General features: G+C 36.0%; 1 protein-coding gene across 2 annotated transcripts; it reads left to right on the top strand.

Moving 5' to 3' along the window:
- The first annotated feature begins 1,986 nt into the window (after nucleotides 1-1,986).
- spopla (speckle type BTB/POZ protein like a) lies at nucleotides 1,987-17,004 on the top strand. 2 transcript variants are annotated; one of them, XM_037790317.1, is made up of 13 exons: nucleotides 1,987-2,179; nucleotides 3,603-3,688; nucleotides 6,918-7,036; nucleotides 8,036-8,157; nucleotides 8,548-8,699; nucleotides 8,831-8,958; nucleotides 10,791-10,968; nucleotides 11,878-11,933; nucleotides 12,145-12,267; nucleotides 12,463-12,522; nucleotides 14,688-14,830; nucleotides 14,937-14,990; nucleotides 15,491-17,004. In XM_037790317.1, exons 3-13 carry the CDS (start codon nucleotides 6,959-6,961, stop codon nucleotides 15,633-15,635), a joined length of 1,239 nt encoding a protein of 412 aa, XP_037646245.1. In that variant the 5' UTR covers nucleotides 1,987-2,179; nucleotides 3,603-3,688; nucleotides 6,918-6,958; the 3' UTR covers nucleotides 15,636-17,004. The 2 variants fall into 2 exon arrangements, with proteins under 2 accessions (XP_037646245.1, XP_037646246.1); XM_037790318.1 differs by lacking the exon at nucleotides 12,463-12,522 and having other exon boundaries at nucleotides 1,989-2,179.
- The last annotated feature ends 1,496 nt before the right edge of the window (nucleotides 17,005-18,500 follow it).

Below are 18,500 nucleotides of genomic sequence, written 5' to 3'. Positions count from 1 at the left end.
TTATCCTGTTATCCTATTATTATTATTTCTATTATTATAATTGTTGTTTTTGTTGTTGCTATTATAATTTTTTATCATCATGATATGCTATCATGATTTTTTTTTTTTATCAATTTTTTTATCAATTTATTTATTTATTTATTTTTTTCATTTTTATTTATTTTTATTTTCATTTTAATTTTTTTCATTTTAATTTAAATTTTTACTTTTACTTTGATTTTCTTCTGCATCAGGTGACCCAAGATAAAAATGAAGATGAAGCAGGACGTTATCCTGTTATCCTATTATTATTATTTCTATTATTATAATTGTTGTTTTTGTTGTTGCTATTATAATTTTTTATCATCATGATATGCTATCGTGATTTTTTTTTTTTTTTTTTTTTTTTTTAATTTTTAAATTTTTAAATTTTTATATGTATTTTAATTTTTTAACTTTTTTAATTTTTTAATTTTTACATGTATTTAAATTTTTTTAATTTTTCTTCTTAATTTTTTTTTTTTTTTTTTTAATTTAAATTTTTTTTTTATTCATTTTAATTTTTGATTTTACTTTGATTTTCTTCTGCATCAGGGGACCCAAGATAAAAATGAAGATGAAGCAGGATGTTATCCTGTTATCCTATTATTATTATTTTTATTATTATAATTGTTGTTGTTGTTTTTGTTATTATAATTTTTTATCATCATTATTTACTAACATGTTTTTTTTTAATTTTTATTTATTTTTTTTTTTTAGTTTTTAAATTTTTATATATATTTTAATTTTTTAAATTTTAAATTTTTTTTTTTTAATTTATTAATTTTTTTTCTTTTCATTTAAATTTTTAAATTTTTTAAATTTTTTTTTTTTTTTTTTTTTTTTATTTTTAAATTTTTAAATTTTTATATGTATTTTAATTTTTTAACTTTTTTAATATTTTAATTTTTATATGTATTTAAATTTTTTTAATTTTTCTTCTTAATTTTTTTTTTTTTTTTTAATTTAAATTTTTTTTTTTATTCATTTTAATTTTTGATTTTACTTTGATTTTCTTCTGCATCAGGGGACCCAAGATAAAAATGAAGATGAAACAGGATGTTATCCTGTTATCCTATTATTATTATTTCTATTATTATAATTGTTGTTCTTGTTGTTGTTATTATCATTTTTTATTATCATGATTTACTATCATGATTTTTTTTATTTATTTATTTATTTTTTTAATTTTTTAATTTTTTAATTTTTATATGTATTTTACTTTTTAATTTTTCTTATTATTTTTTTTTTTTTTTTTTTTTTAATTTAAATTTTTTTTTTATTCATTTTAATTTTTGATTTTACTTTGATTTTCTTCTGCATCAGGGGACCCAAGATAAAAATGAAGATGAAGCAGGATGTTATCCCGTTATCCTATTATTATTATTATTTCTATTATTATAATTGTTGTTTTTGTTGTTGTATTATCATTTTTTATCATCATGATTTACTATCAGGATTTTTTAAAAAAAAAAAATTATTTGTAATTTTTAAATTTTTAAATTATTTTTTTTTTTTAATTTAAAATTTTTAATTATTTTCTTTTTTTCCCCTTTTTTAAATTTAAAGTTTTTTTTTTTTATTTTTACTTTTACTTTGATTTTCTTCTGCATCAGGGGACCCAAGATAAAAATGTAGATGAAGCAGGATGTTATCCTGTTATCCTATTTATATTAATTCTATTATTATAATTGTTGTTGTTGTTGTTGTTATTATAATTTTTTATCATCATGATTTACTATCAGGATTCTTTTAAATTTTTTTTTAATTGTAATTTTTAAATTTTTTAATTAATTTTTTTTTTTAAATTTTAAAATTTGTAATTATTTTCTTTTTTTCCCCTTTTTTAAATTTAAAGTTTTTATTTTTTATTTTAACTTTTACTTTGATTTTCTTCTGCATCAGGGGACCCTAGATAAAAATGAAGATGAAGCAGGATGTTATTTTGCGCATGCGCAGTACCTCTATATATTCCTCCTAGCCTGTGAAGCTAACCAGACAGACTGTAAGCTAGCACAGAAGATATAAACTAGACAAAGAAACCTTGTGAAGACAGACTGAGTGAAAAACAGTCTAAAGTAACGGAGGAGGGTGAAAGGAGCGACTGTGACACAAAACCTACATGCGTTACTCGATATATATGGAAGTATGAAATTGAAAGGTACGACGACAACCAGGTGTTTTATAACTTTTAGTGAGCCAGTCAGTGAGAGGCATTAGCTTCAGAGAGCTAGCTGCTAGTTAGCCTGCTGTTGTTTTCCCACCAGTGAGAGGTTAGCTACGTTAGCATCCTCTGTCACAGGCCCTTTGTGTTACACCGGCGTCTAAACAAGCATATTACCTTTTTAACTTGCAGCTAGTTTGTTTAGTAAATGTTATTATTGTGAATCAGACCAGTAACATGTGGACAGATTGTATTGTTAGCATGTGTTGTGCTATGCTAGCTGAGCAGCTGCATTTGCGGTTAAGTTAACATTAATCTAGCTATCATTAATGTTAGCTTATGTTAGCTAAACACACACAGTATTGACAGATTAAGGGGATTTACTTGTTCCTTTTTATTTAAATGACATTATTTGGTTGCTAAACTATCTAAAAGGACGACAAGTGGTGAAGTGAAATGGTGAGTTGATGATGGTTTTGGACATTAGTGTTGACACTTTAGCTGCTGAGCTGTTTCTTTCTAATGATTTCCATGTTTTGTATTAATTTAATTGTTCCTTTTTATTCAAATGTCAATTATTGTGTAGCTAAACTAGTTAAATGACAAGTCTGGTGAAGTAAAAGCATGGATTGATGATGGTTTTGGTCATTAGTGTTGACACTTTAGCTGATAATATTGAGCTGTTGCTTTCTAGTGATTTCCATGTTTTGTATTAAGGTTTAGTCACATCTCAAATAGCATATAGGTTAAGCTAATTAAAGATGAGAACTCACAACTAATGCTAAGATTGTGCAAACTAGATGCCTCTCTTCAGGATAGCATCATTAGTTGATGATGGTTTTGGAAATGAGTGTTGACACTTTAGCTGTTGCTTTCTAGTGATTTCCATGTTTTTCTATTAAAGGTTTAGTCACATCTAGTTGCTGACATCCTCGAATAGCATCATAGGTTAAGCTAATTAAAGATGAGATCATTTAACTCTCAACTTAATGCTAAGATTGTGCAAACTAGGCTAGCTGGCTAGATGCCTCTTCAGGATAGCATCATTAGTTGTTGTGTTATTAAAGGCGAGGGTTCCTAATGCTAATGTGTTAGCCAAACAAAAGTTGTGCAGGTGAATTAATAACATACTGGCTTATAGGCCTGGACAGTCAGTGGCATGCTAGACTATAGGATAAAACATTAATTGAACATGCCTAAGGCCTATACACTAGCAATGGGAGCTATCATAACCCACAATTTTTTAATAACGTGGCGTTTTTGACTGGTTTGAAAGCTGTAGTAGTGTCACTTTATTGTCTAATTTATACCCCTGGTTTATTGTGAGAACTGTGGCTATCTTGAATTACTTTTACCTCTGGTAGATCAGATCAATTTTCTATGCCCTAATGTATGTGTTTTTTTTTTCTTTTCTTCCTAGAGTGGAACATGAAGATGGGGCCATGAAGGATCCTGTGATAACTTAGGAAAAAAACTGCATCTTTGTACATTTCAACCATTCAAGAGGTGATGAGGAGATTTCCTACATTTCCTTGCTGATGCTGCATGATTCAGTTGTCATAGTTACCATTATAGCTAGCTAAAAGTGGTTCAATTTGCTGCAGTGTGCTGCAAAACAAGTTGTTTAACTTGCAAGCAAATGGTAAATGGACTTGCATTTATATAGCGCTTTTCTAGTCTTCCGACCACTCAAAGCTCTTTACACTACATGTCAGCATTCACACACACGTTCATGCACTGATGGCAGGGGCTGCTAAGGTGCCAACCTTGCCCATCAGGATCTAATCTAAATACTCATTCACACACCGATGGCTATGCCTTTGGAAGCAATTTGGGGTTAAGTGTCTTGCTCAAAAACACATCGACATGTGACCCGGAGCAGTCGGGGATCAAACCACCGACCTTCCGATTGGTGGACGACCTGCTCTACTCTCTGAGTCACAGCCTCCCACCAAATATCTGTATACTGACTATAATCACTTGGCTTGAGGTCTGTTCCTCTATTCTGTCAATGATACTTCATGTGATTTACAAAGCAAAGACGTAAAATGCCCTTTTATAGTCCCTGCTAACATGGTCATAAGTGCACATTATCTAAAAATTTCAATATTTATAGCCTCAAACAGAATCTTAAATAGGAATGAAAGAGATTTGTTTTATGTAAACAAAGGAAAAAAGCTGTCCCAGTGAATACACACACAAAACAAGTCATATCACATGCGAGTTGAGTTTTACTCTGGGAAGCTAGGGTTCCTGCAGTGTATGTTGTAAATCACATGGCGGGATAGTCGCACAGAAAGAAAGTGAACTCTGGGGAAGAGAGATGGTGGAAGAGCAGTACAGTGTTGTCTCTTCTCTGCATTTGTCTTCTTGCAATGGAACCACTCTTTTTGTGATTGTTGCATCAGGCCATGCGTCTGTGTACAATATGTTGAAAATCGGTGTAAAGTATAAATTGGAAGTAAAGACCTGATTGTCTTACGTTTGTAGGTTTATGCTTCTATCCTCATTTGCCAGCTGTCCAAAAAAGTCTGGACCAAGTTTATGCCTATTGAGAATAATTGGAAATCCCTTACTCTGAGATGGCTCGATCAGAGGGATGACAGGGGTGTATAGGCTTTGATAGGAACTTCACTTTGTGAGAAAGATGAAATGAAATGTGCTGACTTTCCTAAAGGGAATGTGTCCCCTTAGTGTCAAGTGAGGATGGAACATTAAAGACTTGCAAATGTGATTCTACTATAGCAAACATGTGCCTGTGTGAACATGGCAGTTTTTTTGTTGGCTTTGGTGTGCTGCTGGCTTAATAGTTGTGCTGCTTAAATTAAATGAAATTGGCACGTTTCCACATGAAAAAATGGCTGTTATATGACAAAAACAACATGTTGCATTTGCTTTAATCACCATTATCCGCACAGGTTTAGTTACTTGCCATAGCCTAGCCTGTAACTGACCGGTCAGCCTATACAGGGGTGACCGAACAGCACTGCTTAGTACCTACCAAATTCACCTCAACATGTCAACAGCGTGACATGAGAAGTTGTTTTTCCACAGTGTGTTTCCAGTTAAACTGCCCAGATAGCAATCCATTTGTGTCCTACTTCCTCTGTTCAATAACAAAATGAATCAGTATAAAATCTTTGCACATGAACACACAAGTGGGAACTAAAGACAAAGTGTAACCAGGTGTCATTGTTAGCTTGTGATTGGTTACAGGGTGCCCCATCATTTGAAAATCACACTTCAAGCTCAAGTATACATTCATTTAGCAACACCACTGTGATCGACAGCAGTCCAAATTTGTGCCAAGTTGATTTTCTGTCAACATGCCACCATCACATTGTTGTTACTTATTTTAAAGTCCTGTTTTTTTACCTGTTTTATATGCATATCAGGTATGCAATATTTTATAAGTATTAACAACCTTCCTGTGGAATTTACTAGAGAGCAAATACCCTTCGAGTATACTTTTATGTAAAGAAGAGTAGCTTATATTTTACTACAAAATAATGGCATTGTTCCAGCGAAAAAATTATTTGTTTTTAACGAAACACTAGCGGTGGGACCTGAGGATGGTTGGTCTGTCTGAACATTCATCTAGCTAGTTTCACTCTCGGAAAGCGTTTCCGTCACACTCTTGTGCGGTTCATTTTTGATGGCCATTCAAACGTTTCAAATTTAACAGAACAGCCAATTGATTTGAATGATGTGTTTTCAACTCCCTTATTTTGAGGTTTTTGCAAAGTTATTGGAAATAAAAGGATAGGTTCACCATTTTTCAAGTCTGTCTTAAAACAATAGTCAAGTGCCCATGTGAACATTCAAACAGGTTTTACTTGCTGTAATTATTCCTCCTTTTCATACTGGCCATGAAGAGAACCCTTTCTTCTGTGTTTCAATGTAGATTATGGGGGACACAATCTGCAGTCCTGGTTCTGTATAAAAATATACTCCAAAGATTATCTGAAGCTAATATGAGGAGCTGTCTTGATATAGACAAATCAAGTGTGTATCTTCCAAAGTTAAAGTCTCCTTAGTACACAAATCCCCTGTTTTTCCACTGCAGCTCAACAATTGCTCACTGTATGGAAGGACTGTGGATTTTGTCCTCCATCACTTACACTGGAAGTGCGTTAAGAAAGTTGGCTGCAGTTATCGGTTGTTGGCTTTTTTTAACAACCCCGACTGCCCAAACACACCCTTGTCTGCAATATGCGAATGCTGTCATTTTATTGGTTATTTTGGTTGGTTGAGAATAGCTTTGCTTAAGATGTGAGGATGATGGGCATTTATGTGGCCACATAGTCAGGGACTGTGAGATGGCAGAAGCTGTGTCCATTCTACATTTAAGGAGGCTCTTGTTTTTACATAATCACAGAACATACAATTTACTATGTAGCATGGATGCATTTGCAATATGAATCACTGCACATACGAAAACCTGCAGTAGAAAGAATGTGTTGTTTCCTCTTGTCCCATAGTTAAACTAATTTCCTAAATTGGGTGTCAGGTGTCATCGAAGCACCAGACTGCAGGATAGTGAGACTATTTTTGCATCACATTTGGTAGCAATTAGAATACAAGCAGATTGAAATCATGTGAAGCATTTTACCATCTTGATTATTTTTTTTGTCAGGCTTATTCTGACCAAACAGTTTAAAAGGGGAATTTATTCCATATGTGTAATTTATGCTGTTTAAATTAACGTTACTTATTGTTTTCTTGGAATGATTAGTGCTTTAAGGACAGAAAGTGAGTGGTACCCCGAAGCCAGTGATGTCACGGGTTCCCACCCCTCCTCCTCCTGGGGAGATGTCAAGTGGACCTGTGGCAGAAAGCTGGTGTTACACACAGGTATGAGCATAACTAAACTCATGAATCATGTTCAATACACAAAGGTGATAGAATTGATCATGTTTTAGCTAAATAATTTCAAATTATATCACGCTACTGTACTGATATTTAATTCCCAGCTTTTTATTTTCCTCTACATGTCAGTGAGCATTTTTTGCAGCAGACAATTTTAGATGTCATGGTAGGAAAAGCACAGGTGGTAATAATAACATTAACATTGGCTCATGCTGCGTTCCATTTGAACTGGGAAGTTGAAATTTCCGAGTTCCGAGTTGGAAAGTTCAACTGGAACGCCCCCTAAAGTTGGATTCCTGACTCGGAAAGTCGGACGAACCTCTCAAACCTCAAAATCCGAGATGCCTGCTCCGCCCATCAACAGTAAAAAAGCTGTAGTAATATACTGTTTATTAGCACTTCTATCTAATTTGTGTCTCATTAAATCAGTCGTACACACAGTACTGTCCAATTTCTATCTGTGGACACGTTGCTACGGTGTTTTGTGCGCAAAATACTGACCCAATGCGTTATTATCAACTGGTATTAATAACAATGGCTAACCTGACTGGAGCAAACCCCAAAAGTTTTCCGACTTAATTTTACTGGAACGCCTTCAACTCGGCTGTGGCGTCATTCCCAGCTCTGACTTCTGATTTCCGAGGTAAATGGAACGCAGCATCAGTTCCAGCATGCACAATACCAGGACCCAGAAACTAAAGCAGCTACATGGAATTCACCTATCATTAATTTAATTATTTACATGTCTGTTTTTCCTACTGTGATATTTGAAAATGTCTTCTGTCAAAAAGCTATCTGTATAATTCAAATTACTGTAATCTAGGGTGGACAGCCCCCCCAAAAAAATACCTATTGTGCTACAGTATCTGAACTGTCATGCAAAGCCATACAATTCCTCAATTATTTGTTACTGTATTTCAAAAATGAAAAAAAAACAACACAAAGAGCTTTGGTCTGATTGTTCTTCATGTTTTTTCTTCCAAGGTCAAAGTTGTGAAGTTTTCGTACATGTGGACCATAAACAACTTTAGTTTTTGCAGAGAAGAAATGGGGGAGGTGTTGAAGAGCTCCACCTTCTCCTCTGGCCCTAATGACAAGATGAAATGGTTAGTACTCAAGCTAAACCCCCTCCCTCTTAATGTGTTTGTTTGCAGGGTTTTTGTATAGTTTATGAATAATTGTTTCAGTTCAGACTTTTGGAAAATCACCGTCATGCTTAGCCTTTTGCATTTATCCAATTTTATCTCATCCAGTTTCACGTCCTTGTATTTTCCAAAACACAAACATGACTGTCATTAAAAAGTCTGCATGTTTTGTTTTACTGTGGGAACTCTGCACACAAGTGATAATTACAGTCTCTCAAAGCAAGAGAGAATCACCCCTGAAGGCTCGTCACAGTCTTGTGTTCTGACAAAAGGTGCTGAAAGCAGTTAAGACTGTCTTCGTTCTAGTTTGTAATGTTACTGATGTGCTGTGTTGTCTGTTTTTCTTGCCAGGTGTCTGCGAGTCAATCCAAAGGGACTTGATGATGAAAGCAAAGATTATCTGTCACTGTATTTACTTCTTGTTAGTTGTCCAAAAAGTGAAGTCAGAGCAAAGTTCAAGTTTTCTTTGTTGAACGCTAAAAGAGAGGAGACAAAAGCGATGGGTGAGTACAAGCAATCAGAACCACATATTGTTATACTCTGTATTATGTGTTCCTTTAATACTTCCACTTTTATTCATTTCTCAAACAAAAACACAATATCAAGACTTGGAATTATTTTCTTCTCGTTACAGAAAGCCAAAGAGCATATAGATTTGTCCAAGGCAAAGACTGGGGCTTCAAAAAATTTATAAGGAGAGATTTCCTCCTTGATGAAGCCAATGGACTCTTACCCGACGACAAGCTCACCCTGTTCTGTGAGGTAATTATCATATTGTTGCTTTTCTTTTATTCTTCAAATGAATTAGTCTTTTTCTTTATGAATGCGATAATTTGACAGACGATACCAAAAACATGTTTTTTTTATGGGTGAATAGGAGAGACTTTTTTTTATTGACTTGGTGACTCATTTTGGGAGATTATCGATTGGGCTGGCACACATTCTCCTTCTCGTCCGTACTCCTCGTCTGTCCACACAGCACGGCAACTCTCAATTCTGTATAATTTTTTGGTTTAGGGGACAAAATATACCATCTGGTACCAGGTTTTATGCTGGCCGTTAATATTTCAGAATTCTTGCCATATAGAACAACTAACAGACATGTGTTTTAAATAATATAATAGCCTACATTTGACATGACTTGAAATAAGTTAAATGAAGAAGCGGTCTAAAAAATAAGATAGTAGGCTGGTCGCTCCGATTTCCACGTTTGTCGAATTCAAAATTGTGTGGCTCGTAGGGCTGTAGCCTACCGAATATTTTGAAGCTTCATTCAAATTATTATTAATACCTCACCGAAACATAGCGTTCAGTCCACCTTCTCTTCCCCTTTCTGTCTCTTTCGCATAAAGGCTTTTACACACCGGCAGCGTTTTTTCTTGCGTTTAATTAACTTTACAATATATTTTTTCGAACTGTTATTTTTTGTCAGTAATACTTTCACACAGAACACAAACATTATATGAAAAAGGGCAACAAGGTTGATTTTTCTTTTTTTAGCTTTCACAACACGAATAAAGGCATCAACCACTCACATAGTGCTGAACAGGTTGAGTTGCACCGACAGACTTTATTACTCCTTTCAACCTTGACAAATGCAGCCCAGTCCAGATCCACTACTTCCGTTCTTACCTTTCATAATAAAAGCCCTAGACATATAATATTTGCAGGTAAGTATTTTGCATTTTCGTGTCGTTTATTCATCACGCCTCCGGTGTAAAAAAGGTTTAGGATGTTTTTTTGTTTTTTTTTTCCATTACAATTAGCCCATTTTGAGGTGTTTCTGTTTAGCTTCTGTTATCCTCATTTTCATTGCATACCAGTGCCTGTGTGTTACTGAGCTGCTGTTGTGTTTATGTGGCATAAAAATTATTGAATCGTTTCATTGATTCTTTGATGAAAGCAACAAAATCACATCACTATTGGATTGAAGCATTTATACCCCTAGTGTAACCTTAAGTGAATCAAGGCTCGAGTCTCTTCATTCTTGTTATGACCAGTTTACACCTGAGTGTAAGCCGTCGTGCCATTTTAACTACAAACACATTGTTGGCATTTGCTTCAAATGACATTAACTTAGGAAGTGAAATGTTTCCTCCATCTTAAAGTCATTTACAATGATGCTTGTTTTCAAAATAATTGAATTCAGTGTGTCAAGAAGGATAAACGTCTCCTAAAATGTTCTTTCAAGGGACAAGTTAAATGAAGTGTCTGGGTTTTGATGTAAATGCATTTGGCCAAACACGGCCAGGACCAGACAGTGTGCCAGACAGACAGCACTTGCAGAGATTCAACAATTTCAGGGAAATTGCCACTTTGATAAACAAATTGCTTTCAAATTAAAGACAAAATGCCTTTCCTCATCAATTAGGTGTTGCAGCAAAGTTAATTAATTTTGGTTTCAAGTGGTTATGTTTTTGCAAGCAAGAGGTTCCTCAGTCTTGAAAATATGTTTTAAGAGGAGCAAATTAAAATCAAATTAGACCGTTCTCCAATGCAGCGAAACATATTTGCGGCTGGATTTGTTAGGATGTTTAGCCTCGAAGAGATTGCTTCAGCGTGTTGTTCTCTCTGTGATGTTCCTCCGTGTACAGGTAAGCGTTGTCCAGGACTCGGTTAACATTTCGGGCCAGTCCAACATGAACATGCTGAAGGTACCGGAGTGTCAGCTGTCTGATGACCTGGGGAACCTGTGGGAGTGTTCACGCTTCACAGACTGCAGCCTCTACGTGGGAGGGCAGGAGTTCAAAGCCCACAAATCCATCCTAGCAGGTAAGACCGTCCCCAGACCCGGCACTTTAGCAAGCAGCAACCAGGAGAGAAGCCCCCCCCAAAATGGCCCTAGCAAGACACGTCTATGCCTCTTCTTAATGGCCTCTCGTGGAGAGCTATAAGCACCTCAAAAGGCTACAGTGGGTCTGTGTTCCTGGCTTGATTTGTAGCAGCCTAGTTCTGCAGTGGGCGCTAATCCCCTCTACCCCTGCTTGGCCCTGCTTGACCCAGATGACTGTAGGATCCAGGAGATTGAGAGGCTGGCTCCCCTCTCCAGCTTGTCTCCATTAGACATGGTGGCAGCTGCAGTGGTCAGGGGGAAATGCTGACGAAGTGGCAGCTAAACGGATTTAGCAAGATTTTAAGACTGTCATAGTTCAATACTGATGTTTTGTGCTTGTTTTTTTTATGTAAGACAACTGTGTCCCATACTGTTAAATCAAAGCTCCTTTTAGGTCTTAAAGAATACGAACTAAGGCTGCAACAAACAATTATTTTCATCGACAATTAATCTGATTATTTTCTCGATTAAACGATTAGTTGTTTGGTCTATAAAATGGTAAAAAATGTCGATCAGTGTTTTCCAAAGCCCAAGATGACGTCCTCAAATGTCTTGTTTTGTTCACAACTCAGAGATATTCAGTTTACTGTCATAGAGGAGTAAAGAACACAGAAAATATTCACATTTAAGAAGCTGGAATCAGAGAATTTTGACTTTTAATTCTTTAAAAATGACTCGAACCGATTTATCGATTATCAAAATAGTTGGCAATTAATTTAATAGTTGACAACTAATCAAGTAATCGTTGCAGCTCTAATACAAACTGTTAATTTGGTGTGTTAATATGCTTAATACGATGCTGACTGGTCATTATATTTATAAGTGTTCAATATATTTTTTTTCAACAGCGCGGTCACCGGTCTTTAATGCTATGTTTGAACATGAAATGGAGGAGAGTAAAAAGGTAAGACTGCTTGCTTGTCATGTTACTTTTTCCTGACTACTATGACACAATGCTATTCTTCCTGTATACTGTATACAGTAATCATTGCTCAATTTGTCATGATTAAAATGAACACTCCTCGTTTTAACTCGGTGGTAATGAGTCATCTTAATGGAATATTTTCCAGTTGCCAAGTTCAAATTGAGTCATACACAAACCTCTTCCCTTGCAGAACCGTGTTGACATCAGTGACGTGGACCCGGATGTCTTTAAGGAAATGATGGGCTTCATTTATACGGGAAAGGCCCCGAACCTGGAGAAGATGGCAGACAATTTGCTGGCAGCTGCAGATAAAGTAAGTACCCAAGTAATTGAAACTTTTGCAAATATGTTTTGCAAACATCTACCTTCCACTTCCTTTTGATGGCAGAAGAAAGGCTTCCTTTATTTCGCTTTGATTGGCCGATCGTTTTCATTAAATTTTACGCATTGCTTCAGTTTGTAAGTTAAATGCCATGTAAAAATGTTACCTGATAAATGCTGTGTTTATCTGAGCTCATGCCAACTGCCCTACCCTGAAATTATCTTGGGACACAACTCTGATAAACAGGTAGCTTTTTTTATCACTATGACACTTAGACCTATCAACTCTACCAAAATAATTGAGATGAGAATTTGAGTTTTTATCAAAAATATTACACTTTCATTTTAAAACATTTTTTTTTTTTTTTTTTCAATTAATTCACACATCAATATATTTTTTCAAAATTATGTTTTTGTCATAAATGCTTTCTCACAAAATGTGAATAAACAACGTATTTTTTTTTTTCAGAATAAGGTCAATTTTTGGAGTTGAGCTTTCTATGCCTTCTGTTCTTACCGCTTGACAATAAAAATATCACAATAACAGTATTTCCTCATGCCCCCAGTGTGTAAAGGCCTTAAGACTTGTGTATCACCACGTGGTATTATGTTAAGTTAGTCATAACATCAGGTCTTTTAAACACTGAAACAGTAATGCTGAAACTAACTTACTACTAGTAATTAAGTGGGATGTAGTCATGGACAGTCATGTACCTCACTGTTTCTCCAATGGTAAGCCTGGACTTCAGTGTTTTGGAGCCTCTAGTGAGTGGAGAGCACAGCACTGTATGTAAGTCAATGAGGCTAAAAGGCTGATGTGGTGTGTTGTGTAATTACACAGCTGTTGGGCTGCATCATATGTGACATAATTTCAGTATTGATAACCCATAAAAAAAAAAGTCTGCTTCAGTCCCCCCATCCCCGCCCATCATTAGAACATGCTTATTCAGGGTGTGAAAAATGTAGAATTCAATAATACAGCTCTCTTTGACACATGCTGCTGTGTATTTGTGAAGCTTGTAATTAAACATCTGTGGAGACTGTCAGAAAAGTGCTGATTCCAGTTAACAGAAATGATTGAGGACGTAGTAACTGATGTGGTTTCTATTATATGTAGGCCTGCGTCAATAATGAGAATTTACTGTCCATTATCTTGGTAACAAACATGATCATGTTACTGAAATAAGATTTCATTTTTTAACAATATGGAAAAAACTGATAGTCGAATATGAAAATTAATATTCGATTCGCAAGTAGGAAACTTACAGGCGATCTCTCTCCAGCCGGCTGCCACTTTGTTTAGATTTTTGCAGTGAAATGAGGAGGTATCGTAAAGATAAAAGAAAAAAGTTCAGCTCGTCCTGCTGCACAGTGCTGCATCGATCACGTTCAGTTAGGACACGGTGTCATGAACATAATGCACAAAAATAGATATTTGAATATGTCGAACCTGTGTGTTTTTTTTAGAACAAATATGCAAATTTTGATAGCCCTATTTTTTTCCATGTCTTATTATGTTGCCAGTGGATGTACATATTTTGTAGCCCAATTTTGCAGCTCATGTTAAGTTGCATTTCTTATCAGTGCAGCTTTATATGTGTAAAGAAATATTTCTTGGGGGACTGTAATATGAAGCACAAATCCTTTTTAGATACTACTATTTTCTTTCACCAGTTCACTGTAGGGATCAAGGAAGTTTTATTGTCACAGAACATGTTGATACATGAAAGGGAACAAAATATAATACTCAGGTCCGGGAATAAGAAAGCAATAATACACAATTATAATTTAAAAATCAACTATAACAAATATAAAAGACATGAACAGAGTTCAACAGTCTCATAGCTTCTGGAAAGTAGCTGTTCTTTAACCTGGTGGATCATTATTTTTTATTTTTCGAATAGTCATGCAATTATTAAAAAACAAATAGTTTTTGCGACTATTGTCATATCTTAAAAAATATATATTTTTTGAAAAATGATCGACTAGTTCCCAGTGAATATCAAATATTCACAGATGAGTTCCCCTCTTTTAGGGTAAGCTAACTGTATTATGAATATAGCACTGATCAATAATTTGATGGATGATTTTTTACTGAATAGTGAACCAGAATATTGAGCAACAACCTTACTGCCTCCTCCAAAATCACTCCAATCATCGCTAAAGTGATAAATCACAAACACCGTGTGGTGAAATTCCTGTTTTTTTTTAATATTGCAGGAACCTGCTGATTGGACATTTTGGGTTCTGGTCATTTTTTTACTGTTCCTAGTAGAGTTATAATCATTAAAAACTAGATTGCAGCTGTTGAGACAAAACCTCAAACCACGGGGCTCCACTTTGCATCCAGGGTGTAACCACTGCTTTTTGTGTCCGCCCCCCCCCTCTTTTCATCCAACCCCCCCACCCCAGTACGCTCTGGAGCGTTTAAAGGTCATGTGTGAAGAGGCCTTGTGCAACAGCCTTTCAGTGGAGAATGTGGCCGACACCCTCATCCTAGCAGACTTGCACAGTGCCGAGCAGCTCAAAGCACAAGCCATAGATTTTATCAACAGGCAAGTATCGCAAAAAAAAAAAAAAAAAAAACCTCCAGTGATAAATTCCTGCTGCCATTTCTGTTTACCAGCCCTGAATGCTTACCTTTTTATCTCCTTGCCATAGGTGCAGTGTCCTGAGACAGCTGGGCTGTAAAGATGGAAAGAACTGGAATAGCAAGTATGTAATTAGCTGATATATGTGACACAAGATTAATAACACGCTCTTATCTCTTCCCCCAACCAGATGCATTAGAATTCATTGTTTTAGCCCAGGCAGACAGAGTGCTATTTGCCTTTTCAGTTTGAAGCTCCATATCTTTGTATCCAAGTTATTAATAGACTCATACCTGGATAAACCCTGGAAATGGAATATTTGTCGAATTTAAAAAAGAAGGGAGGTGGTCGCTATTGGAAGTTTTCTCTTTTTGGATGATGTAGTGTGTTATCATAGGACACCTTGAAGTGTTGAACTTAACTTGTTGTATTCAACACGTGAAGACGTTCTAATCCCGCATGCACAGAAAAGCACTAATGGTCCTTTTCAAGTTTACCGTTGCAACTCGCATATCAAGTGCCCCCTTATTTGCTTCGTCATTACGATCTCATTTATGTTTATTGATTTTTAATGTGCACATTCTCATGTCTCGAGTGTTAACTCCATTCTGCCTGTGCTTACAGTCATGCTACAGACATAATGGAGACTGCAGGCTGGAAGTCAATGATCCAATCCCATCCTCACTTGGTAGCCGAGGCCTTCCGTGCCCTGGCTTCAGCACAGTGCCCACCCTTTGGTCTTCCCAGGAAGCGTCTAAAACAGTCCTGACCGCCTGACTGTGCCCCAGGACTTTACTGGAGGTGTGAAGCATGGGTTTACAAAGGAAGGACTAGCGAGGGTACCACTCTTTATTTCCACCAAAACTGAACACACTTGAATAAAGAAGAGTGGAGCTTTCTGGCCAGGGATTTGGGGAGGCTGGCACTTGGACGACTGACATCCGTGGATTGGGGGGAAAAAATTGGTAAAATTGGTGTCGCTTGCTTGCTTTGCTGCCCCAACTGAATTCAGTTCAGCCCGGGTAGCAAGTCAAGCTGTCTGCTACTGTTTTTTTTCCTGTAATTTTAAAAATGGCCTTAATATATCTGCCATTGCTCTGGAGCTGCTCCAGAGTACTTTGTCTATTTTACTCTGTGCCTGCCTTGTCACAAAGACCAGGCCCTCCTCCAGGTTGCACTAGTTCCCATGAATAGTCATTTTGATATGGAGTTCTATAGGAACGTAACAAAGGTTTAACTAAATGGGAAATATTATATATTTGTAATGTTTAGCCCGTTTTGTGACTAGACATTAAAAAGCATGAACACTTTCAGTGCAAGGTCAGTTCTTTACACTTTTTAAAAGATGTGTATGCCCCATATTGATGGCACCATTTCTATGTAAATGACAGTTGAACCATCTTCAGAAGACCAGTGTACAAGAAAGTCTGTTCTATTGCATATTTGTGGGGGAAATTGTAATCTGCCATTATGAAGACCCAGTGTCAATCCTTATAACACGCGTAAGACGGAAAAAAAGTGTCTATACTTTGGCCCTAATATATAAAACCATTGGAAGTATTTACTCAGTCTCCCATTTGAATGACATCTTCCAGATCATACGTCTGTGAACCGTTCTAGATTAAATTTTGAGAATCTCTGTCCTTTAGTATCGCCAACTTGCAAATATTATATATTCTCAATATATTGTGGTTAACTAAAAGTGGAGAGACTAATGCATGGTCATGTTATTGTCAAAGAAAGTGTCCAAGTACCAATTTTGTTTTTAACAATTTATTTTCTGCAATTATCTGACATTTTTGTGCAGAATGAAATGAATTGAGTATGTGCAAAAATTTCCTCTTTAACATGCTTGGATATTTGTAGGATGCTGAGCATCACTTCTACTGGCAATGTTATTCTGTGTTTGAATGGGGGGGGTTGTCATGTTTATTCAGTCCGTCTCGTATGTAGTGTGGTGTGACCGACACTTCAGAGGATTTTGTAAATTAAAAGAGTAGCATCGTTTTTACATGATATTACTCATCATTCAGAGTCATGTTGAGATGTTGAAACTTCTTTTGTTTGGAAGCAAAAAAGATGAAGTTGTTGTCTGCAAGAATGCCTGCATTAACCCATTAAACCATTTTCCAGCAGTCTGAAGAAGCCCAGGGTTTTTGTTGTTGTTATGTGACGAGAGATGTCAGTTAAAGGAAGGGCGACTATTATCCATACTGTTTCTTTTTAATGGTCGTGTTAATGCATACTAGTGTCAGGCTGAGGTGATTATTTTTTTTTCCACTCTCTCCCCGCTGGTTTTCTTTTCATTATAAGATTAGAAAACAACACCGTGATAATCAAAAGAAAATGTGCTTAAACTGGATTAGCATAGTAACATGTTTATCGTTGAACCTTTTTCACAGCACATGAAAGTCTCTTGTTTTATGTGCGGTTGCTCGGCACAGGCTCTAATTAAAGTGAACGCGGGGCTGCTCTTTCCTGCTGGAACAGAGACGTCTTCATCAGCAGCTTGCTGATCCTCGTCCGCCCCTCTCAGCACAGATCCTAGGAAGAGACCCGATACCATCTCTGCTTTAGGATGCCTCTCCAACCTTTTATCTCCCTCTTTTCGCTTCCCTCCGCTAACTGTTGTGCTTGAAAGAGAAGCTGCCTGCGGTGGCGTCGTCACAACTGAGAATTTGTTCATTTGGATCGCAGGAAATGAGATTGTTAAAGAGGCAGTCTAGATGCTTTAATATAAATATGGGCTTGGTGAAATTGGTCAATTTTGATGTTTATTTATACGTCATATGAGTGCAAATAACAAAATGAGGCTGCAGTAGAGTGTCCTGATTTACAGATGCCACTATTTCCACCATAAATAAGTGGTGGATCAAAAGAAACACTATTATTAATATGGTGCTCAATGCATCCCGGGAGGTATTTTGTGATAAACTCTAAGATGCGCTTAACTACTGTGCTTTCCTCAGACTCATCTGCTTAAGTACGATGTTTTCTTTATTTCCCAGGATGTATTTTGACAAACCTAGTGAAGGGTCAGGAACTTGTCAAAGCCAGCTGTGAAGTACATGTGATCTGTAGCTGAAGGAAGCATTTATGGACTCTGAGCTTTTGCAGAAAGTGTTCATAAACATCTTCAAATGCAGCATGTTTTATTGCTGTGTATCACTCTGGTCTGTTGATGCAGGAAGGGGAGAATATAAGCATTTTTTGCCTTTCTAATTAATTTTCCATTTGTGATTGTTGACTGTCAATCCAGAGACGCAGCAAAACCTGACATCTACCGCTGATAAAGTAACACTGCTGCACTGAAATAAATGTCTCTTGACTTTAGGGCTGCAACTAACGATTATTTTCTTGATTAATAAATTAGTTGTTTGGTCTAGAAAATGTCAGAAAATGTCGATCGGTGTTTCCCAAAGCCCAAGATGACGTCCTCAAATGTCTTGTTTTGTCCACAACTCAAAGATATTCAGTTTACTGTCCTAGAGGAGTAAAGAAACCAGAAAATATTCACATTTTAGAAGCTGGAATCAGGGACATTTTTTAATTAAAAAATGACTCAAACTGATTAATCGATTATCTAAATAGTTGGCAATTCATTGAATAGTTGACAACTAATTGATTAATCATT

Source organism: Sebastes umbrosus, chromosome 13 (genome assembly GCF_015220745.1).
Source record: "Sebastes umbrosus isolate fSebUmb1 chromosome 13, fSebUmb1.pri, whole genome shotgun sequence".
Taxonomy (NCBI): domain Eukaryota; kingdom Metazoa; phylum Chordata; class Actinopteri; order Perciformes; family Sebastidae; genus Sebastes; species Sebastes umbrosus.
The sequence above is the reverse complement of the archived record's forward strand: the minus strand, read 5'-3'. Positions and strand labels throughout refer to the sequence as shown.

What these genes read in the sequence shown, in the direction of transcription:
- spopla (XM_037790317.1), top strand. Translation starts at nt 6,959, where the DNA reads ATGTCACGGGTTCCCACCCCTCCTCCTCCTGGGGAGATGTCAAGTGGA. An exon ending in AGAGGAGACAAAAGCGATGG is followed by an intron (nt 8,700 to 8,830) that starts GTGAGTACAAGC and finishes TTCTCGTTACAG; the next exon opens with AAAGCCAAAGAGCATATAGA. An exon ending in AAATGGAGGAGAGTAAAAAG is followed by an intron (nt 11,934 to 12,144) that starts GTAAGACTGCTT and finishes CTTCCCTTGCAG; the next exon opens with AACCGTGTTGACATCAGTGA.